The sequence below is a fragment of the Dryas octopetala genome, chromosome 8 (assembly GCF_963921425.1).
Source record: "Dryas octopetala chromosome 8, drDryOcto1.1, whole genome shotgun sequence".
NCBI classification, from domain to species: domain Eukaryota; kingdom Viridiplantae; phylum Streptophyta; class Magnoliopsida; order Rosales; family Rosaceae; genus Dryas; species Dryas octopetala.
In genome coordinates, this window is record NC_141373.1 from 10,793,678 (window position 1) to 10,818,675 (window position 24,998).

Here is a 24,998-nt window from a genome sequence, read left to right on the forward strand (position 1 = left end):
TTGATTTGAGTGGCTGGCTTTCTTTGAATACAGGACAGGTTTCAGACATATATGTATATAATTGCTTGACAGGAAAATATTAGTACACTCTTTAGATCACATTAATTTGCTGGTCTGTCTCTTCAGTGAGCATAAAAACAAGTGCATGAAAAGGAGGTAGGGAATGATGTTTCTCTATTAAGATACAGTTTGGTGATTTGCATGTGAAATCTTCAGGGAATGAGCTATGTGAGTTGGAAGACAAACCCATGTGATTTCTTGATTTCTCACAAACCCAGTGCCTCTTCACCACTCATTTCATGTACCTTCCGCATACAATTGCATCTATATATATACACACATGATGAGGTTCATGACCAACTCAAGTCTTCTCCCTTGCCAAGTATCATAGCTTTCTCTGTTTACCAACTCCTTTGAATTCCTTTCCTTGTTCTACTTTTCGCTTGAGAGAATATAAAAACCATGGGTTTCTGGTTGCCTGGAATTGTTAATGCCAAAAGAGCTGCTTCAAAAAGCTTTGATATCCCGAAAGGCTATTTTGCAGTCTATGTTGGAGAGAGTCAGAAGAAGCGATTTGTGATTCCAATATCATATTTGAACGAGCCTTCATTCCTGGATTTGCTTAGTCAAGCTGAGGAAGAATTTGGATACGATCATCCCATGGGTGGTATCACAATCCCCTGTAGTGAACACATGTTCCTTGATCTCACTTCCCGCTTAAGTGTATGAGTGAACCTGCTAATCATGAAGTGAATCTGCGATCCAAATTCACATCCAAAGCATTCTCATATAATGATACTTGCTGAGTCTGCAGGATGCATGAAGAAGAGGCTATGATTGATTGTAGTCACATCTTGTGTGGAGGGGAAATCTATGAAGCTGCTTGTGAGCTGAGCCAGAAAGATACCAAATTTTTGAAGCAGACAACTGAAACACACCATCTCTGTAGATCCAGTGGCCCAAAATCATGGCTCCAATTTTGAACTCAAAGACAGTCAAATTCTGTCTTTTAATCCCATGTAAACTTGTTTGTTTCTCTCCAGGAAAATATGGGAATATATAATACACTTCAATTCCTCATTCACTTTACTGTCTTATTTTGCATTATATTATTATCTAGTTGTAGCTGTGATATATAATTAATCATCAAATAGCAGCAGATTCTTTTAAAGAAATGAAGTATAATGGCGTACTCTGTACTTTTTGTACCAAATGAAGTCTTGAAGTAGACAACATTTTGGCCTTCCAATCTCCCAAAACATTGATGGTCTCCTTTATCAGTAAAACATGAGATGCAGATAGAATCATATTGGGATTTTTTTACCTTATATGTATTGGATAATATTCAAATAAAGCTTAATTATTCTTCTAAATTTATAACTATATTGAAAAATTAAAGGAGGGAAAGTACAAATACTTAACAGGTTTCAATAGACAAGGTAAAGTGGAAAACCAACCAATGACGAGAATCACAAGAAATCGGAGAAGTTATCAGACCAGAAAAAAAAAAAAAAAATCGGAGAAGTTCTCTGGAGAGAATCACAAGAGATTGGAGACTAAGGAAATTATGAAAAATCGGTGGTTTTGATTGTTCTGTAAATAGCTTGTGAATTACATCATCTCCACGCACGAAAGCAGCAGCATGCCTTGCTGCAAAGAGGGAACCTTCTTTTCCAAGTGGTCATTGCACTTTTGTGTCTATAATTTGCCACTCTTTTGGATTGTTCCTAATCCATGGTGAATATGTAGTGTAGTACACAGAAGTTTAGTAGAATTCTAACTATTTTTTGTTGTTCCATATAAATCATTAGTAATGCAAATTTATATTATGTTTTCTTCTACTAGAGTTGTATGAAGGCATGGCAAAAGGCATAATAAGCATTTGAAGGTTCACATGGCTCTGTCTTCCATCTCATGCATTCTCAACAACTTAGTAGTTATTGAGTCTGTATATTTGTTGGTGAACATAATATATACGCCTAACTATTTGTGGACAACCTACAAACAAGTAACCCCACTTGAAATATTAGAGGTGGGAATAGGGATGTCTCCTGTTGATTTGAGTGACAGACTTCCTTTAAAAATAAGACCATGAAGCATCAATGATGCTTTGAATAAATAACTTGAAACTAATGTCAAATATTTAAATCAGTACAGTTTCTGGTTACAGTCCATCAATTGAATTTTCTAGATTGACCAAACAAAATGAAATACTTCCTCAGCTTGTTTAGACTGCAGACCAGATGAAGCAACAAAGCCACATGCTAGGGTGGCTTGGTGCTCCAAATTAAGTTAAATAGCATCAGTTCATATATATGAGGAGACCAGTCCCATGTGAAATTGTCATAGCTACGTACTTGAAAGGATGTAGGGAATGCTGTTTCTACATAAAGACACAGTTTGGTCATCTGCATGTGAAAGGAGGTAGGGAAGACAAACCCATGTGATTTCTTGATTTCTCACCAGCTATTGTCCTTCCTCAGTGGTGCCCATCTTCAGGCCTCTTCACCACTCATTCCATGTAGCAGATGATTTTCCACATACCCTTTCATCTATATATATACAAACTCGATGAGGTTATGAGCAACTCAAGTCTTCTCCTTGCCAAGCATCAAATTAAGCTTTCTCGGTTTCCCAATTCCTTTGAATTCTTTTTCTTGTTCTAATTCCACTTGAGAATATAAAACCATGGGTTTCCGGTTTCCAGGAATTGCTAATGCCAAGAGAGCTGCTTTAAAGAGCTTAGATATCCCAAAAGGCTATTTTGCAGTGTATGTTGGGGAGAGCCAAAAGAAGCGATTTGTGATTCCAATATCATATTTAAACGAGCCTTTATTCCTCGATTTGTTGAGTCAAGCTGAAGAAAAATTTGGATACAACCATCCAATGGGTGGTATCACAATCCCCTGCAGTGAACACACCTTCGTTGATCTCACTGCTCGCTTAAGTGTATGAGTGAGCCTGCTAATCATGAAGTAATTCTACGATCCAAATTCACATCCAAAGCATCCTCATTTCAGAGCTTTGCTATGTCAAGACAAAGAAGATTGGAAGAGACTATGATGTATAATAGTCACAAGTCATATCTTGATCCAAATTCATATCCAAAGCATGCTCATTTCAGAACTTGCGGAAGCTGCAAGATGAAGAAGAGGCTACGATTGATGATCCACTGAATCCACTCACAGCTTGTGTTGAGGGGAAACTTCAGTAATCCTGAAGCTGCTTCTGAGAAATTGAGCAGAACAAAATGAAGTTTATGAAGCACACAAATGATGATATCATGAACCCTCTAAAACCACTGGCAAGAAATCAGGACTCCAACTTTGAACTCAAAGACAGTCATTTTCTGTCTTTTAAATTCCATGTATACTTCTTTGTTTTCCAGAAAGTATGGAAAAATATAATAAATATTAATTCCTCATCCACTGAATTGTCTTATTTTCATTATATTGCTATCTACTTGTAGCTTTGTTATATAATCAATCACCAAATGGTAGCAGATTTTCATAAGAAATGAAGCATAATGGCTTACTCTGATTTTATCCATGGTGTCCGTTCAACAAAGTACTTAGCAACTATCAGGTCCATTTTGATTTTGTACTTGGCAGTCAATAATCTAGTGCAGCAGATTTCTTATGAAATACATGCATTCCTTGAGCTTGATGTTGTAACGCATAAAATTAGTTTTAATTGCTCTGTAGTTCCTGCATAGCTTCAAACTACAGTCATTTAGCTTGGCACTAATGGACGCCAGATGTAGTGCAACTTTCATATCAGCTTCTCAAGGCTTGTCGAACAAGAAATTGAAATAGTGGGCACAATGAACGCATGTACGTAAGAACTCTTTCATTAACTTCTAAGCAGCTTCAGAAATTATTCTAATGCTTAGTAAAAATAGATTGGCATGCTTCAGATATAGCTTCCTTGTGTTTTGTAAAACCTTTATTGAACATATTAAGTTGTACTTTAGTGCCCGAGATTCCCAAAATCAACTCATCTTTCATCCAAGAAAAATCAACAATTGTTTGTTCTATGAAGAGAGATTGACTTCAAATACTAACTGGCTCACCATTTAAGACTCATACTAAATACCTTTAGCATGTCTGTAGCTGACAACCGGTAACTCTATTAACATGCTGTCCCATGAGGAGAATATTACAGCATTCTGAAACTGGCTGCAGACAACTCTTTTTTATTACTTCATATAGCTTAAATCTTGTTAATTTCTATCAAGGACAATCTATAAACCATGTATTTACAATATATAGACCACATATGTATGATTTATTTAGTAGATTCAAAAAATAAATAAAATGGAAGCCCAGCAAAAAGTGGCAGGAAAAGAAACTTAATTAAAAGGAAATGGACTAAGAATCGTTTCCAAATGTAAATGAACAATTCAATTGAATTCTATAAGCAACTTTGTCAATGGGTCATACAATGTCGAATCTATTTATTCTTTTGCTAAAAAGAATAGAAACAAAAAATTCACAAGTATTTACAAAATTGTCTCTCATAGGTACATCTGTAATCGCAAAAACACAACCCCTTCAAGCAAGAAGTGAGATCAATGAAGATTTCTTCTCCGAAAGGGATTATGAGTTCTCCCATTGGATGGTCATATCCAAATTCTTCCTCTGCCTTACTAAGCAACTCTTGAAATGAAGGCTGACTTAAGAATGAAATTGGAACCATGTACGCTTCTTTTCACTCTCTCCAACATACCATGCTAAGAAGCCTTTTGAAACATCTGCATGTGTTGAATCAGCTTGACGGAGAATCTGCTTAGCATGCATAATACCAGGCAATTGGATAGCCAAATTTAACAGTCTTAATTACTTTAAAAAGGGTTGATGAAGTCCAAAAATGACTTGGTCAGAAAATATTTAGTAAAGATTTTGTGGACTTGATTTGTTTATGATATATTCTGGTGTATATATATATATATATATATATATATATATATGAAAAGGTGTATAGGAAAGTATCTGGATTGTGGAAAGTGTTGCATGGAGGCAATTGAGTGGGGTTTGGCAGGAGACATAAGCATTAGAAGAATCACATGGCTCTGTCTTCCATCTCATTCTCAACCAACTTGATAGTTATGCCTGCTGACAGCATGACCATTCTTGTGACAACCTACAGACAAGTAACCCCATTTGAAAGTTTAGAGATGAGGAAAACCCTCTTGTTCATTTGAGTAGCTGATTTCTGTTGAATACAGGACAGGCTTCAGACATATATGTCCATAATTTCTTGAATGGTGTTATTATATACTATTTAGAAATGTCCAATAAGTATCATTTTTCCAAAAATACGATCTTGATTTCACCTAATTTTTTTTTGGCAAATTACTTAAAAATATTCTGCAGTAATGACATGAAATTACAAGAATTCGATTACTTATTTTGTATGGTATTAAAACCATGGGTGATTCTTGCATCCACACCCGAGTCATCCTATACAGGAATCCTTTATGCCAATCCTATACAATAAACCTTTCATGTGTAAAGGATTACCGTATAGGATCTTGGATTCCCGTATAGAATCTTGTCCGGACAAGCTTCGTGTATAGGATTGGTATAAAGGATTCCCATATAGATACTACCAATTCATGTTTATAAGGCAGCACCAATTATTACACAAGCTAACAATTTAATTGTATCAGTGTTGTGTAGGACCATAAAATAGCAGTACTCTTCTGGTCTTTCTCCTGATTGAGCATGAAATTCAAGATTATTAGTTAGTCCACAAGACTATAGATAATGTGCAACAAAGGAGTGGTAGCCATGCAGTGATTAACGTATCACAAAGATAAGTGCGTTGAAAGGAGGTAGGGAATGCTGTTTCAACATAAAGATACAATTTGGTGATTTGCATGTGAAATCTCCTTGAGGATGAGTTATGTGAGTAGGAAGACAAACCCATGTGATCTCTTGATTTATCACCAGCTACTGTCCCACAATGGTGCCCATCTCAGTCACCCTTCACCACTCATTTCATGTAGCAGATGAATTTTCACATACCCTTTCATCTATATATACACACAATATCAGGTTTCATGAGCAACTCATCAAGTCTTCTAGCTCCTTGCCAAGCATCAAATTAGCTTTCTCAGTTTCCCAAGTCCTTTGAATTCCTATTCTTGTTCTAATTCCACTTGTGAGAATATAAAACCATGGGTTTCCGGTTGCCTGGAATTGTTAATCCCAAGAGAGCTGCTTCAAAGAGCTCAGATATCCCAAAAGGCTATTTTGCAGTGTATGTTGGGGAGAGCCAGAAGAAGCGATTTGTAATTCCATTATCATATTTGAACGAGCCTTTATTCATCGATTTGCTGAGTCAAGCTGAAGAAGAATTTGGATACCATCATCCCATGGGTGGCATCACAATCCCCTGCAGTGCACACACCTTCCTTGACCTCACTTCCCGCTTAAGTGTATGAGTGAGTCCACTATTCATGAGTTGAACCTGTGATCCAAATTCACATCCAAAGCATCCTCATGCTTCAGAACTCTGCCGAGTCTACAGGATGAAGAAGAGGCTATGATCGATCATACTCACATTTTGTGTTGAGGAGAAACCTTCAGTAATTCTTAAGCTGCTTGTGAGCTGAATACAAAGATACAGAATTTATGAAGCAGATAAATGAAGATCCCATGAAGTCTCTAAAACCATTGGCCCAAAATCATGACTCGAATTTTGAGCTCAAAGAAAATCAAATTCTGTCTTTTAATTCCATGTAAATTTCTTTGTTTTTCTCCAGGAAATTATGGGAATATATAATACACTTTAATTCCTCGATCCATCATATTCTTATACTTCTCAATATATTATTTTCTTCTTCTAATTCTATTATATAATTAATCACCAAATGGCTGCAGATTTTCTCAAGAAATGAAGTTTAATGACATACTCTGTACTTGTACAAGATGAAATCATGAAGTTGACCACATTCTAGCATTCCAATCTGTACCAATACAATATGAGACGTAGATAGAGTCCATATGTATTGGATATTATTCAAAAAAGCTTAATTATCCTTCTAGTTTTATAACTATATTGAAACATTAAAAATTGAAAAGATCAATTAAAGCATAGAAAGTACAAATAGTTAACAGGTCTGAATAGACAGGTAATGTGGAAAACCAACTACAAAAAGATAGAAGATGATTTTTGTCAGTTTATTCAATCATATGTTTAGGTTTGGTAGAAACGAATGGCAGCTGAAGTGACAATCCCAATAGTGTATCTCAGTTATAGAATTAAGCATTGATCAAAATCTTGTTATTTGATTTTGGACACCTCAGCAGTAGTACGGTACTAAAGGTCCTCGGACTTCCAGGCGGTTTTTCTTTTGGGCAGCTGTTCACCGTTGGATCTCGCCAATACAGCCCCCTATAGTTTTCGTTACCGAGATATCTTTTTTTTTTCATTGTTCCCAGGGATTTTTTGGGTAATCCGCTCCCATGCTGCAAACAGAAAAAGTATTCTAAAGAATGCTAGATTGCTCAGCCGGAGTTTATAAAAAAAAAAACAAATAAAATATTAAAAGGCTTATATAGACCCCTCCCCTCCGGCTGAGCAATCTAGCATTCTTTAGAATACTTTTAATTATGTAGTTGTTCTAGCGAAATTCCAGGTCCTCTAGTCATAATTAAAGTCCATAATCTATTGTATTTAGCAGGCATACCATTTAAGGTACATAGATCATCGAGTCTTCATCTTCAATCTCAATCGAAACAGATGCAAGTTTGCCTCTTGCTTCTTTGATTTGCTGAATATATGCATCTCTATGATCTGTGTTAACTGAACCATTCCTGATATCTCTAAATTTGTCTTAAGTTGTATGATATAAAGTCTAGAAAGAGAAGAATACAATCTTTCAACAGTATTTCAGGTATTGATCTGGAGCCGACTTAAGGCCTACGAAATATGACAGTGCGGTGCAGTGGATGAGTGAGAGTACAGCTTTTTCTTGATGGTGACAACAACAGCTTAAACTATCAGGTGAGACACTCTTCATCCCTGGTCAAGTAGTCTCATTGACAGGAAAATTTGGGAACCAATCACAAAAACGAAAATAAAGTTAAAAAGGATGTATATGATGTATTTAATTGATCAACAAATAAAAAGGATGCCCAAAAGTAATGGACTGGAACTCATTCCAAATCTAAATAGATATAATTTCCAGTAATTGTTGCTAATCCCAGAATCAATAAAAATGAACAGTGTCAACCATTTCTATTTTCAAATATCTCAATTGATTTCGAATGTATTTCTCCTTTTGCTAAACAGCATAGAAACAAAAGAGTTTACAAGTATTTACCAAATTGTCTGTGTTAGTTTACATGTGTAACTACAAAATCACATGCAACTCCTTCCAAGTCAGAAGTGAGATCAATGAAGATTTCTTCTCTGCAAGGGATTGTGAGTCCTCCCATTGGATGGTCATATCCAAATTCCTCCTCTGCCTTACTCAGCAACTCTTGAAATGAAGGCTGACTCAAAAACGAAATTGGAACTATGTACCGCTTCTTTTCACTCTCTCCAACATAGACTGCACAGAAGCCTTTTGGAACACCTACATTTGTTGAAGCTGCTCGGTTTGCAGACAAAATTCCTCGGCTGAGAATCTGCTTAGCATGAATAATAATAGGCAATCGGATAGCCATATTTAACAGTTTAACTTCTCACTTCAAAAGAGGTTGATGAAGTTGAAAAATGACTTCAAGAAGTGATTTAGTAAAGACTTTGAGAACTTAATTTGTTTATGGGATATGTGAGTGCATACCTATAGATGAAAGGGTTTATATATATAGATGGAAGGGTGTGTAGAAAAGTATCTGGAATGTGGAAAGAGTTGTATGGAGGCAATTGAGTGGGGTTGTCAAGAGACATAAGCATTTGAACGATCACATGGCTCTGTCTTCCATCTCATGGATTCTCAACAACTTGGTAGTAAATGATTCTTTATATTTGTTGGAGAACATTATGCCTGACCATATTTTCAGGACAACCTACAAAGGAACCTTAGATGTGGTGGGAAAAGACTCTTGGTAATTTGAGTGGCTGACTTCCTTTGAATACAGGATAGGCCTCAGACATATATGTCAACAATTTCTTGACATGAACAGGTCAGTACTCGTTAGACCAGATTAATTATGCTATTATATGCTTTTTGTTGTAAAAGTATGTAGAAATTAGGGTTTGTGGAAAAGAGGAGGCAGAGGGAATATGATCTGTCATTTTCATTCATGTTATAAATATTCTTATATAGAGGTAGGGTTTACTAGGTTTTGAATATTTACTAGTATGCCCCTACAACTAATTACAGGAATAGCCACATATAACAATATATTTACAACACTCCCCCTTGGATATTCCATGTCATTAGTGTTGTCTCTGCTATACGCTTCTAAGTTGTCTCGTTAAAACCTTGCCAAGTAATAAAAACCCTGTGGGAACAAAAACAACCTTGGTCGAAGGAAAAAGAGTGCAACGCGCATGAGTGTGGAGTAGTCGCATCAGAACCTCGAAAGTAGGTGAAGTCATATCTTCTAGATCATAAGCAGATAGTATGTTTATGGGAGCGGGGTGCATTAGAGTTACTACACCAAAACCTTGCCCGGTAAACCCAATGGGAAAAACCCGTGGTCGAAGGGAAAAGATGAGCAAATGCATATATATCAGATCAACACATCTTCAGGATGTAGTATGAGTAGGGTGACCATGCCAAGATGTGCCTCATTAAAACCTTGCTAGGTAACAAAACCTAGTCGGACAAAATAACCCTGGACGAAGGACAAAAGAGTACACGATGGTCAAGCGAGTATACTTCAGGATACTCCCCCTGATGTCGACTCCCCCTGAAGACTACATACTAGGTAAATCAGCCAATCTACGCGAACTAATACCTCGAACATGCATCAAGAACGTGGACTTTGGCAGTGACTTGGTAAAGAGGTCTGCATGGTTGTCTTGAGATCGGATCTGCTTGACTTAAATCATCTGATGCTCTTGTTGCTGTTGATTGAAGAAGAACTTCGGTGCAATATGCTTGGTGTTGTCTCTTTTGATGAAACCCGTCTTTATTTGCTCGATGCAAGCGGCATTATCCTCATAGATAATCGTTGGTTCATCAGTGGTGGAATGCAGTCCACACGTACTTCGAATATGCTTGGAAACTGCTCTTAGCCATATACATTCACGAACTGCTTCGTAAAGGGCTATAATCTTAACATGATTCGAAGAGGTAGCAACAAAGGTCTGTTTCGTAGACCTCCAAGATATTGTTGTATTCCCAATGGTAAAGACATAACCAGTTTGAGAACGCGCCTTATGCGGGTCTGATAGATACCCTGCGTCAGCATATCCAACAAGGCGGGCATCATTCCGAGGATCGAGGGGGTTCGATCCATTCCTTGATGCGTAGCTAGGGATAGAATAAGCCCATATCCGTCGTACCTTCAAGGTAGCGGAAAATGTCTTTTATGCTATTCCAGTGGTGGCGTGTTGGCGCAGAGCTATATCTAGCTAACAAGTTCACAGTGAATGAGATGTCCGGTCTAGTACATTGAGACAAGTACAATAATGCGCCTATTGCACTTAGATATGAGACTTCTGGTGCCAATATCTCTTCGTTATCATCTGCGGGACGAAACGGATCTTTCTTAGGATCTAGACTACGGACGATCATGAGCGTGCTAGAAGGCTTCGCTTTATCCTCATTAAAGCGCCTTAACATCTTCTGGATGTAATTCGATTGATGGACCAAAATTCCATCTGCACGGTGCTCGAGCTCCAGGCCGAGACAGAAATTCGTTCTCCCAAAATCTTTCATCTCGAATTCCAACTTCAGGTGTTTAGTTGTTTCCTTGATCTCTTCAGGAGTACCAATTAGATTCATGTCATCGACATAAACAATTACAATAGCAAAGCCGGAACTTGTTCTTAATAAACACGTAAGGGCCTAAAACATTATTCACATATCCCATCCCGATCAAATACTCACTTAGACCGTTATACCACCTCCGTCCGGATTGTTTCAATCCATAAAGTGAACGCCTCAAACTAATGGAGAACGTGTTCCGTGGTCTGGAACTATTTGCATCGGGTGTCTTAAGTCCTACGGTAACTTTCATATATATCTCTGTATCAAGATCCCCATAGAGATAAGTAGTGACCACATCCATAAGCTGCATACTCAGTTTTTCGGAAACTACCAAACTGATAAGGTAGTGGAACGTTATGACATCCATTACGAGGGAATACTCTTTCTCGTAATCAATCCCAGGGCGTTGAGAAAATCATTGCGCCACTAGACGAGCCTTGTATCTCACAATCTCGTTTTTTTCATTACGCTTCCTTACAAATACCCATTTAAATTCTACAGGTTTAACATGGGGAAGGTGTAGGAACGACAGACCCAAACACCTTTCTCTTTGTTAAGGAATTTAATTCGACCTGGATTGCTTCTTTCCATTTTGGCTAGTCGTCTCGACGTTGACATTCATCAACGGAGTGAGGTTCGATGTCATCGCTAGTTATGATTTCGGTAGCTACCGCGAATACAAATATATCATCGATGATAATCTCTTTTCGATTCCAGAGCTCACTTAAGCATGCATAATTTATAGAGATCTCTATGTTCTCGGGAGTGGGTTTAAACGTTGGAGCGTCCCCCAACGCCGTCTCTTCTGGGACGGACCCATAATCCGGAACTATTTCGTGAGATGGATCGATTGAGATCGCGATGTCAAGGGGACTCGTTTGTGCCAAATGTATCCTCTTTCAGGGATAAGAGTCCATCGAACCTAGTGGTCAACCTCACTTCTGGGCAGGGACATATGACTGGTTAGCCACTATTGTTGTACCTCGTCCATCTGGGACGACACGTCCTCCTGGGATGACACGTCCTTCGGGGACGGATATCCTTGCAGGCACGTTTGCAGCAGGTATATGTGATCTCGTCACTTTAGCTAGATCAGAGAATGCGTCTGGCATATTATGAATTATACTTTGTAGATCTAGAATTCTCCGCACTTCACTATCACATTGTGCAGTTCGGGGATCGAGATGAGACATAGTGGGGACATTCCACGTCAATTCACGTCGTTCTTCAGGAACGGTGACGTTCTTATCTCCCCCTAACGGCGGGAAGACTGTCTCATCAAAGTGACAATCCGCAAATCTAGCAGTAAAGAGATCGTCTGTCAAGAGCTCTAAAAAGCGTATAATGGATGGGGATTCATAATCGACATATATGCCCATCGTTCGTTGAGGACCCATTTTTGTACGTTGTAGCGGCGCAACTGGCACGTAAACTGCATACCTAAATACGGGTAAGTACGAAACGTCAGGTTCGTACCCAGTCACCAGCTGTAACGCGGAGTAAGGTTGGGTAGCAGTGGGCCTCAACCGGACCAACATGGCTGCATGCAAGATTGCATAGCCCCACGCAGAAAGTGCAAGCTTGGTGCGTATAACCAAGGTTCGTGCGATCATTTGTAATCTTTTAATGAACGCTTTTGCGAGACCATTCTGGGTGTGAACATGGGGAACTCAATGTTCAACATTAATCCCAAGGGACATGCAATAATCATCGAAAGTTTTCGATGTAAACTCTCCGGCATTATCAAGTCTTCTGGACTTTATAGGATAATCCGTGTGGTGAGCCTTCTGGGCGAGAAGTTTAGCAAAAGCAGCGCAAAGTGGACAGGTCGGTCTCAATAGACATAGGCCAAGTGGAAAGATGATCCTTGTTGATCAGTTTATTCAATCATATGTTTTCATTTAGTATAATCGAATGGCAGCTAGAATGGCAATCCGAATAGTTACAAAATTTAGCCGTAAATGCATTGATCAAAATCTTGATATTTTGATTGTGGACAGCTCAGCAGTAGATTATGCAGTTGTTCTTGAGAAATTCCATGGTCTCTAGTTCTAGTAGAAGTCCAAAATCCAAGCAGGCATGCCATTTATGGTACATAGATCATCAAGTCTTCATCTTCTATATCAACCAAAACAGATGCAAGTTTGTTTCTTTCTTCTTTGATTTGCTGAATATATGCATCTGTGTGATCTGTGTTATCTGAACCTTTCCGGATATTCTCTAAATTTGTTTGGTAAGAGAAGAATAACATGTTTCAACAGTATTCCAGACATCAATCTGGAGCCGACTTAAAAGCCTACCCGCATAAAACAGTGCATTGAAGTGGATGAGAGAGTAATGCTTGTTCTTGATGGCAGACATAATTAATAGCTTAAATTATTAGGTGGTATTCTTTTCATCCCTGGTCAATTGTGTCATTGACAGACAATGTTGGAAACCAATCACAAAAAGGATCGATGTATGTATGAATGTACAAAAAGGATGCCCAAAAAAGTTGCAGCAAAAGAAAGTTAAAAAGTAAGGGACTGAAAATCATTTCCATATCTAAAAAGAAAAAATTTCCAATAAATGTTCCTAGTCCCAGAATCCATAAAAAAAAAAGTACAGTGTCACCATTTTCTATTTGAACCTTTCTCAATTGGTTTCGAATCTATTTCTTCTTTAGCTAAAAAAATAAAGAAATTAAAGAATTTACAAGTATTTTCAAAATTCTCTCTGATCATTTACATCTGTCACCACAAAATCACAACACCTTCAAGCGAGAAGTGAGATCAATGAAGATTTCTTCTCTGCAAGGGATTGTGAGTCCTCCCATTGGATGGTCATATCCAAATTCTTCCTCTGCCTTACTTAGCAACTCTTGAAATGAAGGCTGACTCAAGAATGAAATTGGAACCATGTACCGCTTTCTTTCACTCTCTCCAACATAGACTGCACAGAAGCCTTTTGGAACACCTACTTGTGTTGAAGCTGCTCGGTTTGCAAACAAAATTCCTCGGCTGAGAATCTGCTTAGCATGCATAATACTAGGCAATCGGATAGCCATATTTAACAGTTTAACTTATCACTTCAAAAGAGGTTGATGAAGTTGGAAAATGACTTCAATAAGTGTTTTAGTAAAGACTTTGAGAACTTGATTTGCTTATTTGGATATGTGAGTGCATAAATATAGATGACAGGGTGTATATATATAGATGGAAGAATGCATAGAAAAGTATCTGGAATGTGGAAAGAGTTGTGTGGAGGCCATTGTGTGGGGTTGGCAAGAGACATAAACACTTGAAGGATCACATGGCTCTGTCTACCATCTCATGCATTCTCAACAACTTGGTAGTTATTGAGTCTGTATATTTGTCGGAAAACATTATGGCTAATAATATTTTCAGAGCAACCTACAAAGGAACCTTAGATGTGCTGGGAAAAGCCTCTTGGATATTTGAGTGGCTGACTTCCCTTTGAATACAGGATAGGCTTCAGACACATATGTCTATCATTTCATGACATGAACAGGTCAGTACTCTTTAGACCAGATTGATCATGCTATTATGTGCTGTTTAGATATGTACTTATTACCCAAAAAAAAAAAACAAGTGCAATGAAAGAAGGTAGGGTATGATGTTTCAATAAAGATAAAGTTTGATGATTTGCGTGTGAAATCTTCTTGATTTCTTGATTTATGTGAGTAGGAAGACAATCCCATGTGGTTTCTTGATTTCTCACAAGCTACTGTCCCTGCTACCCGCTTAGTGGCTCTTCACCACTCATTTCATGTAGCAGATAATTTTCCACATACACTTTCATCTATATATACACACACATGACCAGGTTCATTACCAACTCAATTCTTCTACTTGCAAATCATCAAATTAAGCTTTCTCTGTTTCCCAAGTTCTTTGATTTCCATTTCTTGTTCTAAATCCAGTTGTGAGAAAATAAAAACCATGGGTTTCAGGTTGCCTGGAATTGTTAACGCCAAGAGAAGTCTTATTCGATCTCTATCTGCCTCAAAGAGCTTAAATATTCCCAAAGGCTATTTTGCAGTGTATGCTGGGGAGAGCCAGAAGAAGAGATTTGTGATTCCAATATCATATTTGAACGAGCCTTTATTTCTCGATTTGTTGAGTCAATCTGAAGAAGAATTTGGATACGACCATCCAATGGGTGGTATCACAATCCCCTGCAGTGAACACACCTTCCTTAATCTCACTGCTCGCTTAAGTGTATGAGTGAGCCTGCTACTCATGAAGTGATTCTGCAATCCATATTCATATCCAAAGCATCCTCATTTCAGAGCTTGCTATGTCAAGACAAAGAAGATTGGAAGAGACTATGGTGGATCATAGTCACAAGTCATATCTTGATTCAAATTGATATCCAAAGCTTGCTCATTTCAGAACTCGCGGAGTCTGCAAGATGAAGAAGAGGCTACGATTGATGATCCAATGAATTGACTCACAGCTTGTGCTGTGGGGAAACTTCTGTAATCCTCAACCTGCTTGTGAGAAAGCAAGCTGAGCAGAATGAAATGAAGTTTATGAAGCACACAAATGATGATATCATGAACTCTGTAAAATCACTGGAAAGAAATCATGACTCCAACTTTGAACTCAAAGATAGTCAATTTCTGTCTTTCAATCCCATGTAAACTTCTTTGTTGCTCTTCAGAAAAGTATGGAAAACATAATATATATGAATTCCTCATCCACTGTATTGTACATTCCACGAAATTGTGCACCACAAGTATGAGCTAATAAAAAGACCTGCGATCCCATAGAAAGACATCACGATCCCTTGTGGAAAAAAAATTATTTCCTGAGATGGAAATAAAGATATAAAATTCCTACCAAAATAACTGGACGTTCCAACCAATAAAAAACCCAATGAACCTAAAAAAAGAATAAAGGCCCTCTTCTACCCATCCTGTATATTGTCCTTTCTGTGTTGGAATAGAAATACTGATTAGTAGGCAAGATTTTACGAAAAAGGTTCTTTATACTCATAGCATAGGAGAAACAACTTTTTGTTTTCAATACCCCCTCGTTATTGCTATCTACTTGTAGCTGTGTTATATAATCAATGACCACATGACAGCAGATTTTCACAAAGAAAATGGGATCACAAGAGAAAATGTTGAATTTGATGCCAAGAAAATGCTATCTTGAATTTGATGCCAATCTTAAAAAAAATGAAACATTCTCACACTAGAAAAAAATCTGCTGTGAATCCATGGTACCTTATAAAAAAATGGGATCCTGAATTAAGAAAAATGAATAAAAAAAATAAATAAAATGGATGCCAAGAAAAGTGGCAGATGGACTGTGAATCATTTTCAAATGTAAAGGAACAATTTCAATTGAATTATATTTGCAACTTTGTCAGACGGTCGAATCTATTTCTTCTTTTGCTAAAAAGCATAGAAACAAAAGAAAGTTTACAAGTACTTACAAAATTGTCTGTGTTAATTTACATGTGTAACCACAAGATCACCCCGTCAAGCAAGAAGTGAGATCAATGAAGATTTCTTCTCTGCAAGGGATTGTGAGTCCTCCCATTGAATGGTCATATAAAAAATCTTCCTCTGCCTTACTCAGCAACTCTTGAAATGAAGGCTGACTCAAGAATGAAATTGGAACCATGTATCGCTTCTTTTCACTCTCTCCAACATACACTGCTAAGAAACATTTTGAAACACCTGCATGTATGTGTTGAAGCAGCTTAGTGGAGGATCTCCATAGCATGCATTATACAAGGCAATCGGATAGCCATATATAACAGTTGAAATTATCACTTCAAGAGAATGGAGTGGCTGAGCAAATCTCAGATCCACATGGGGTCATCCACATATGGTTCGCATGGAATCCTATACGAGCAATCCTATATATTAATTATGTATAAATGAGCAATCCTGTATGCCAATCCCATGGTCAGTATTCCTATATATGTTAATTCTATATGCATACATGAGATTGCCATATAGGATTGCTCGTTAATTTATACAGGATTAGCGTATAGGATTGCCTAAGTAGGATTCCATGCAGACCACATGTGGATATATAACTCACATGTAGACGTGACAATTATTCTAGAGTAGCTTAGGTTAATTCATTAACTTCAGTTTTTTCTGTTCAAGTATTTAATTAGTGGCCATTTTGAATCCATCCAAGTGTTCATTCTAATCATAAATCATCAATCATCAATGTCCCTCATCTCCAGTCTTTGAACAAATAGCTTGAAACTAATGGTCAAATATTTAAATCAGTACGGTTTTGGTTACAGTCCATAAATTGAATTTTGTTGATTGACCAAACAAAATAAAATACTTCCTCAGCTTGTTGAGACTGCACACCATAGATGAAACAACAAAGCCACATGCTAGGGTGGCTTGGTACTCCAAATTAATTACCAAGATATATAGCAGTATATCCGGCCATCGGTCCCATGCAAAGTTGTCATAGCAGTAATAGCACCACCAATTATTTTTTGTAAAGCAGAACCAATTATTACACAAGCTAACTTAATTGTATCAGTGTTGGGTAGGAACACCAAATTGTCAAAGCAGCACTCTTCTGGTCTTTCTCCTGAATGAGCATGAAATTCAAGATTATTAGTGTTAGTCCAAAAAGTTATAGATAATGTGCTACAAAGGAGTGGTATCCATGCAGTGGTTAACGTACCACAAAATAACTGATAATTGAGTTAACACCTGTTCAATTCATTAACTGAGTTAGGGAGAGCACAAAAACAGGAGCATTGAAAGGAGGTAGGGAATGCTGTTTCTACATAAACATACAGTTTGGTCATCTGCATGTGATGACCATGTGACGGGAGGTAAGGGAAGACAAACCCATGTGATTCCTAGATTTCTCACCACTCATTAATTTCATGTAGCAGATGATTTTCCACATACCCTTTCATCTATATATACACACATGATCAGGTTCATGACCAACTCAACTCTTCTCCTTGCCAATTAAGCATCAAATTAAGCTTTCTCAGTTTCCCAAGTGCTTTGAATTCCTTTTCTTTCTCTAATTCTACTTGTAAGAATATAAAACCATGGGTTTCCGGTTGCCTACAATTGTTAACCCCAAGAGATCAGCTGCTTCAAAGAGCTTAGATATACCAAAAGGTTATTTTGCAGTGTATGTTGGGGAGGGCCAGAAGAAGCGATTTGTGATTCCAATATCATATTTGAACGAACCTTTATTCCTTGATTTGCTGAGTCAAGCTGAAGAAGAATTTGGATATGATCATCCCATGGGTGGCATCACAATCCCCTGCAGTGAACACACCTTCCTTGGTCTGACTTCTCGCTTAAGTGTATGAGTGAAACTGCTAATCATGAAGTGAATCTTCAATCCAAATTCACATCCAAAGCATCCTCATTTCAGAACTCGCGGAGTCAAGATCAAGAAGACTAGAAGAGACTATGATGGATCTTGTCCTGAGGGGAAACCATCTGTTATCCTGAAGCTGCTTGTGATGAGAAGAAAGATACCAGATTTCTGAAGCAGACAAGTGGTCATATAATGAACTCTCTAAAACCACTGGCCAAAATCAGAACTCCAATTTTGATCTCAAAGACAGTCAAATTCTGTCTTTGAATCCCATATATGTAAACTTCTCTGTTGCTCTTCAGGGAAATATGGGAATAGAAAATTTTGTTTTAATTCCTCATCCACTTTCTTGTCTTATATTTCATTATATTATTATCTACTTCTAAACTCTGTTATATAAGTAATCACCAAATGGCAGCAGATTTTCTCAAGTAATCACCAACTTTGTACCTTTTGTACAAAATGGAATCATGAAGTAGACCACATTTTGACATTCCAGTCTCCAAAAATTAAAGATACCTCCAATAAAAGATGAGATGCAGATACAGTCATATTATTCAAATAAAGCTTATCCTTCTAAATTCATGACTATGTTGAAACAATAGAAAAGGAAAAGATCAATGAAAGGATAAAAAGAAAAAAAAATCCATTGTATGAACAGATGCAAGCTTGTCTCTTGCTTCTTTCATTCGCTCAATTTATGGGTCTTATGATCTGTGTTATCTGAACCTTTCTTGGTATTCTGTAAATTGGTCTTAAGTTGTATGATATTAGATCTAGGGAGAGATGAATACCATCTTTCGAGAGTATTCTATCAACGGATCTGGAGCCGACTTAAGGCCTACAACATGACAGACACAAGTAATAGCTTGTTCTTGATGGCAACATCGGATGAGAGAGTAAAGCCTGCATGTTCTTGATGGCAAACACAACTAATAGCTTAAACTATTTGCTGGTATACTGTTCATGCATGATCAATTAGTCTCATTGTCTGGCAAAGTTGGAAACCAATCACAAAAAGGAAAGGAAAGTTAAAAAGGATGTATGTATAATGTATTTACTTGTTGAGCAAATAAAAAGGATGCCCAAAAAAGTTGCAGTAAAAGAAAGTTAAAAATTAATGGTCTGCAATCATTACAAAATCTAAATAGAAATAGTCTCCATTGAATGTTGCTAATCCCAGAAACGATAAAAAATGTAGTGTCAAGAATTTCTAATTGCAACCTTTTCAATTAATTCCAAATCTATTTCTTCTTAAGTTAAAGAGCTTAGAAACAAAAAAATTTACAAGTGTTTACAAAATTGTCTCGGTTAATTTGTATTAGTAACCACAAATCACAACCCCTTCAAGCAAGAAGTGAGGTCATGAAGATTTCTTCTCTGCAAGGGATTGTGAGTCCTCCCATTGGATGGTCATATCCAAATTCTTCCTCTGCCTTACAAAGCAACTCTTGAAATGAAGTCTGACTCAAGATTGAAATTGGAACCATGTATCGCTTCTTCTCACTCTCTCCAACATAGACTGCACAGAAGCCTTTCGGAACACCTACTTGTGTTGAAGCTGCTTGGTTTGCAAACAAAATTCGTATGCTGAGAATCAGCTTAGCATGCATAATACTAGGCAATCGGATAGCCATATTTAACAGTTTAACTTATCACTTCAAAAGAGGTTGATGAAGTTGAAAAATGACTTGAGGAAATTATTTAGTAAAGATTTTGAGGACTTGATTTGTTTATGGAATATGTGAGTGCATACAAATAGATGAAAGGGTGTATATATATATAGATGAAATTTTGTGGAAAGATTTGTATGGAGGCAATTGTGTGGAGGTTGGCAAGAGACATAAGCACTTGAAGGATCACATGGTTCTGTCTTCCATCTCATGCATTCTCAACAAATATTTTGGTAGTTATTGAGTCTGTATATTTGTTGGAGAACATTATGCCCAACCATATTTTTCGGACAACCTACAAAGGAACCTTACATGTGGTAGAAAAAGCCTCTTGGCCGTTGTTTGAGTCGCTGACTTCCTTTGAATACATGATAGGCTTCAGACACACACACACACACACACACACACACACATATATATATATATATATATATGTCTATAAGTTCTTGACAGAACATGTCAATACTCTTTAGTGGTGATTATGTTATGCTTTTAAGATATGGATGTATTACCAAAGAAATTATTAAGTAGTCCAAATTGGTGAATTGAGTTAGTGAGAACAAAGGCAAGTGCATTGAAAGGAGGTAGGGAATGATGTTTCAACATAAAGATACAGTTTGGTCATTTGCATGTGAACTTTCTTGGGGGATGAGTTATGTGAGTAGGAAGACAAACCCATGGGATTTCTTGATTTATCACCAGTTACTGTCCCTGCTGCCATCTCAGTGCCTCTTCACCACTCATTTCATGGAGAAGATAATATACCACAAACCCTTTCATCTATATATAAACACATGATGAGGTTCATTACCAACTCAACTCTTCTCCTTGCCAAGCATCAAATTAAGCTTTCTCTGTTTCCCAAGTACTTTGACTTCCTTTTCTTGTTCTAATTCCACTTGTGAGAATATAGAAACCATGGGTTTTCGGTTGCCTGGAATTGTTAACTCCAAGAGAAGTCTTATTCGATCTCTATCTGCTTCAAAGAGCTTAGATATATCCAAAGGATATTTTGCAGTATATGTTGGGGAGAGCCAGAAGCGATTTGTGATTCCAATATCATATTTGAACCAGACTTTGTTCCTGGATTTGTTGAGTCAAGCTCAAGAAGAATTTGGATATGATCATCCAATGGGTGGTATCACAATCCCCTGCAGTGAACTCACCTTCCTTGATCTGACTTCTCGCTTGAGTGTATAAGTGAAACTGCTAATCATGAAGTGAATCTTCAATCCAAATGCACGTCCAAAGCATCCTCATAACTCATTTCAGAGCTCGCGGAGCCAAGATGAAGAAGACTAGAAGAGACTCTGATGGATCATAGTCACAAGTCACATCTTGTGTTGAGGGGAAGCCTTCTGTAATCCTGAAGCTGCTTGTGCTGAGTCTAGTGGTCATAAAGTCTCTAAAAACACTGGCCAAAAATCAGGACTCGAATTTTGAACTCAAAGACAGTCAAATTCTGTCTTTGAACCCCATTTATGTATACTTCTCTGTTGCTCTCCTGGAAAATATGGGAATATATAATTTGTTTTAAATCCTCAAACACTATTATCTAATTTTTCATTACATTATTACTATTATTATCTTGTTCTATCTCTATTATATAATTAATCACCGAATGGCAGCAGATTTCTAAAGAAATGAAGTATCATGGTGTACACTGTACTTTCATACAAAAATGAACTCTTGAAGTAGACCACATTTTGGCATTCCGGTCCCAAAAAATTATTGTTGGTCACCTTTACCAATAAAATATGAGACGCAGACAGCGCTACTGGGATTTTTTTTTACCCTAAATGTATTGGTTATTATTCAAATAAAGTTATCCTTCTAAGTTTATAACTAAAATGAAACATTAAAAATGGAAGAGATCATGTTAAAGGATAGAAAGTACAACAAACACGTAATAGGTCCAAATAGACAAGTGAAGTGGAAAACCAACTACAAAAAGATAGAAGATGACCTTTGTCAGTTTATTCAATCATATGTTTAGGTTTGGTAGAATCGAATGGCAGCTCCAGTGACAATCAATAGTGTATCTCAGTTTATTCAATCATATGATTTGTGGTTAATGCATTGATCAAAATGCTGTTATTTATATTTTGGACAGCTCAGCAGTAGATTATGTAGTTGTTCTAGCTGTAGAAATTCCATGTTCTCTAGTTGCTTCTTTGATTCACTGAATATATGCATCTGCATGATCTGTGTTTCCTTATATTCTCTAAATTTGTCTTTAAGTTGGATGATAAAAGATCTTTCAGCAGTATTCCCGACATTGATGAGGGAGTAAAGCCGACTTGAAGCCTACGACATATGCCAGGGAGTGCAGTGGATGAGAGAGTAAAGCCTGTTCTTGATGGTGACACAACTAATAGCTTAAACTGTACTATTAGGTGGAATACAGTTCATCCCTGGTCAATTAGTCTCATTGACAGGCAAAGTAGGGAACCAATCACAAAAGCAAAAATAATGTTAAGAAGGATGTATGTATGAATGTATGTATGTATGATGCATTTAATTGATAAAAAAATAAAAAGGATGTCCGAGAATAGTTGCAGAAAAAGAAAGTTGAAAAGTAATGGACTGAAAATCATTTCCAAGCCTAAATAGAAATAATTAAGTTTGAATGTTGCCAATTCCAGAATCGTTAAAAAATGTTCCATTTGCAACTTTCTTAATTGATTTTGAATCCATTTCTTCTTATGCTAAAGGCTTGGAAACAAAAAAATTTACAAGTGTATACAAAATTGTTTGTGATAATTCGTATTTGTAACCACAAATCACAACCCCTTCAAGCGAGAAGTGAGATCAATGAAGATTTCTTCTCTGCAAGGGATTGTGAGTCCCCCCATTGGATGGTCATATCCAAATTCCTCCCCTGCCTTACTCAGCAACTCTTGAAATGAAGGCTGACTCAAGATTGAAAATAGAACCATGTACCGCTTCTTTTCACTCTCTCCAGCATAGACTGCACAGAAGTCTTTTGGAACACCTACTTGTGTTGAAGCTGCTCGGTTTGCAAACAAAATTCCTCGTCTCAGAATCTGCTTAGCATGCACAATACTAGGCAATCGGATAGTCATATTTAACAGTTTAACTTTATCACTTCGAAAGAGGTTGATGAAGTTGAAAAATGACTTGAAGAAATATGATTTAGTAAAAATTTTGAGGACAAACATATAGATGAAAGGGTGTATATATATATAGATGGAAGAATGGATAGAAAAGTATATAGAATGTGGGAGGAGTTGTGTGGAGGCAATTTTGTGGGGGTTGGCAAGAGACATATGCATTTGAAGGATCACATGGCTCTGTCTTCCATCTCATTCTCAACAACTTGGTAGTTATTGAGTCTGTATCTTTGTTGGAGAACATTATGCCTAACAATATTTTGAGTAAAACCTACAAAGGAACCTTAGATGTGGTAGGAAAAGCCTCTTGGTTCATTGAGTGGCTGACTTCCTTTGAATACAGGATAGGCTTCAGACATATATGTCTATAATTTGTTGACATGGACAGGTCAGTACTCTTTAGACCGGATTAATCATGTCATTATATGCTTTTTCTATATGTAAGTATTAACCATAAAATTATCATTTAGTCCAATTTGGTGAATTAAGTTCATGAGAACAAAGACAAGTGCATTGAAAGGAGGTAGGGAATGATGTTTCAACATAACGATACAGTTTGGTGATTTGCATGTGAAATCTTCTCGATTTCTTGATTTATCTGAGTAGGAAGACAAACCCATGTGATTTCTTGATTTCTCACAAGCTGCTGTCCCTGCTGCCCTCAAAGTGCCTCTACACCACTCATTTCATGTAGCAGATAATTTTCCACATACCCTTTCATCTATATATACACACATGATCAGGCTCATTACCAACTCAACTCTTCTCCTTCCCAAGCATCAAATTAAGCTTTCTCTGCTTCCCAAGTCCTTTGAATTCCTTTTCTTGTTGTAATTCCACTTGGAGAAAATAAAAACCATGGGTTTCCGGTTGCCTGGAATTGTTAATGCCAAGAGAAGTCTTGCTCGATCTCTATCTGCTTCAAAGAGCTTAGATATTCCCAAAGGCTATTTTGGAGTGTATGTTGGGCAAAGCCAGAAGAAGCGATTTGTGATTCCAATATCATATTTGAATGAACCTTTTTTCCTGGATTTGTTGAGTCAAGCTGAAGAAGAATTTGGATACGATCATCCAATGGGTGGTATCACAATCCCCTGCAGTGAACAAACCTTTCAAGATATCACTGCTCGCTTAAGTGAATGAGTGAGCCTGCTAATCATGAAGTGATTCTGCAATCCAAATTCACATCCAAAGCATCCCCATTTCAGAGCTCGTGGAGTCAAGATCAAGAAGACTAGAAGAGACTCTGATAGATTATAGTCACAAGTCACACCTTGTGTTGAGGGGAAACCTTCTGTAATCCTGAAGCTGCTTGTGCTGAGCAGGAACATACAAAATTTAAGAAGCAGACTAGTGGTCATATAATGAACTCTCAGACACTGGCCAAAAATTAGGACTCCAATTTTGAACTCAAAGGCAGTCAAATTCTGTCTTTGAACCCCATATATGTAAACTTCTCTGTTGTCCTCCAGGAAAATATGGGAATATATAATATGTTTTAATTCCTCCTCCATTTTCTTGTCTTGTTTTCCATAATAGTATGTGAAAAATTGACAGTGATTCTTTTCTGTATTTTTCTGTATTTTTCTTCTTCATATTGAGGAATTTATACACGATTGAACGTACAAACTATGAAACCAATTACAAGCAGTCAGCCTAATCAATCAGCTTAATTATATATAGTCAATGAGATCAATAAGTATCAATCAGTCATTCACTATCTTCCAACATATTACTATCTACTTGTAGCAATGTTATTTGATTTATCACCAAATGACAGCAGATTTTCTCAAGAAATGAAGTTTACTGGCTTACTCTGTACTTTTTGTTGAAAATGGAATTTTGAAGTAGACCACATTTTGACATTCCAGTCTCCAAAAATTAATGGTACCCTCCTTTCCTAGTAAAATATAAGAAGCGGATGCACTATTGGGATGTTTACTGTGTATGAATTGGA

General features: G+C 37.2%; 7 protein-coding genes and 6 pseudogenes across 7 annotated transcripts; 7 read left to right on the forward strand and 6 right to left on the reverse strand.

Annotated features, from left to right (window-relative positions):
- The first annotated feature begins 405 nt into the window (after positions 1-405).
- On the forward strand, positions 406-1,071 carry LOC147277134 (auxin-induced protein 15A-like). The gene has a single exon (XM_086254242.1). The coding sequence runs from the start codon at positions 463-465 to the stop codon at positions 727-729; it is 267 nt and encodes an 88-aa protein (XP_086110368.1). The 5' UTR covers positions 406-462; the 3' UTR covers positions 730-1,071.
- A 1,545-nt stretch (positions 1,072-2,616) lies between these two features.
- On the forward strand, positions 2,617-3,312 carry LOC147277135 (auxin-induced protein 15A-like). The gene has a single exon (XM_086254243.1). It carries the CDS (start codon positions 2,689-2,691, stop codon positions 2,953-2,955), a length of 267 nt encoding a protein of 88 aa, XP_086110369.1. The 5' UTR covers positions 2,617-2,688; the 3' UTR covers positions 2,956-3,312.
- Positions 3,313-4,491: 1,179 nt separating this feature from the next.
- Positions 4,492-5,600, reverse strand: LOC147277136 (auxin-responsive protein SAUR21 pseudogene; annotated as a pseudogene).
- A 488-nt stretch (positions 5,601-6,088) lies between these two features.
- Positions 6,089-6,786, forward strand: LOC147277137 (auxin-induced protein 15A-like). The gene has a single exon (XM_086254241.1). The coding sequence runs from the start codon at positions 6,182-6,184 to the stop codon at positions 6,446-6,448; it is 267 nt and encodes an 88-aa protein (XP_086110367.1). The 5' UTR covers positions 6,089-6,181; the 3' UTR covers positions 6,449-6,786.
- A 913-nt stretch (positions 6,787-7,699) lies between these two features.
- LOC147277138 (auxin-responsive protein SAUR21 pseudogene) lies at positions 7,700-8,766 on the reverse strand (annotated as a pseudogene).
- Positions 8,767-13,548: 4,782 nt separating this feature from the next.
- Positions 13,549-13,954, reverse strand: LOC147277139 (auxin-responsive protein SAUR21 pseudogene; annotated as a pseudogene).
- Positions 13,955-14,331: 377 nt separating this feature from the next.
- Positions 14,332-15,647, forward strand: LOC147277140 (auxin-responsive protein SAUR24-like). The gene is made up of 2 exons (XM_086254238.1): positions 14,332-14,407; positions 14,850-15,647. The coding sequence occupies exons 1-2, from the start codon at positions 14,400-14,402 to the stop codon at positions 15,121-15,123; spliced, it is 282 nt and encodes a 93-aa protein (XP_086110364.1). The 5' UTR covers positions 14,332-14,399; the 3' UTR covers positions 15,124-15,647.
- Positions 15,648-16,380: 733 nt separating this feature from the next.
- On the reverse strand, positions 16,381-16,663 carry LOC147277141 (auxin-responsive protein SAUR21 pseudogene; annotated as a pseudogene).
- A 1,201-nt stretch (positions 16,664-17,864) lies between these two features.
- On the forward strand, positions 17,865-18,576 carry LOC147277142 (auxin-induced protein 15A-like). Its single transcript, XM_086254240.1, has one exon. The coding sequence runs from the start codon at positions 17,954-17,956 to the stop codon at positions 18,221-18,223; it is 270 nt and encodes an 89-aa protein (XP_086110366.1). The 5' UTR covers positions 17,865-17,953; the 3' UTR covers positions 18,224-18,576.
- An 882-nt stretch (positions 18,577-19,458) lies between these two features.
- LOC147277143 (auxin-responsive protein SAUR21 pseudogene) lies at positions 19,459-19,935 on the reverse strand (annotated as a pseudogene).
- An 815-nt stretch (positions 19,936-20,750) lies between these two features.
- On the forward strand, positions 20,751-21,448 carry LOC147277144 (auxin-induced protein 15A-like). Its single transcript, XM_086254239.1, has one exon. The coding sequence runs from the start codon at positions 20,826-20,828 to the stop codon at positions 21,105-21,107; it is 282 nt and encodes a 93-aa protein (XP_086110365.1). The 5' UTR covers positions 20,751-20,825; the 3' UTR covers positions 21,108-21,448.
- A 1,129-nt stretch (positions 21,449-22,577) lies between these two features.
- Positions 22,578-23,071, reverse strand: LOC147277145 (auxin-responsive protein SAUR21 pseudogene; annotated as a pseudogene).
- Positions 23,072-23,814: 743 nt separating this feature from the next.
- LOC147277146 (auxin-induced protein 15A-like) lies at positions 23,815-24,613 on the forward strand. The gene has a single exon (XM_086255456.1). It carries the CDS (start codon positions 23,900-23,902, stop codon positions 24,182-24,184), a length of 285 nt encoding a protein of 94 aa, XP_086111582.1. The 5' UTR covers positions 23,815-23,899; the 3' UTR covers positions 24,185-24,613.
- Positions 24,614-24,998: the final 385 nt, after the last annotated feature.

Excerpts from the sequence above, each read along its gene's own strand:
- LOC147277134 (XM_086254242.1), top strand. The coding sequence starts at position 463 with ATGGGTTTCTGGTTGCCTGGAATTGTTAATGCCAAAAGAGCTGCTTCA.
- LOC147277135 (XM_086254243.1), top strand. The coding sequence starts at position 2,689 with ATGGGTTTCCGGTTTCCAGGAATTGCTAATGCCAAGAGAGCTGCTTTA.
- LOC147277137 (XM_086254241.1), top strand. The coding sequence starts at position 6,182 with ATGGGTTTCCGGTTGCCTGGAATTGTTAATCCCAAGAGAGCTGCTTCA.
- LOC147277142 (XM_086254240.1), top strand. The coding sequence starts at position 17,954 with ATGGGTTTCCGGTTGCCTACAATTGTTAACCCCAAGAGATCAGCTGCT.
- LOC147277144 (XM_086254239.1), top strand. The coding sequence starts at position 20,826 with ATGGGTTTTCGGTTGCCTGGAATTGTTAACTCCAAGAGAAGTCTTATT.
- LOC147277146 (XM_086255456.1), top strand. The coding sequence starts at position 23,900 with ATGGGTTTCCGGTTGCCTGGAATTGTTAATGCCAAGAGAAGTCTTGCT.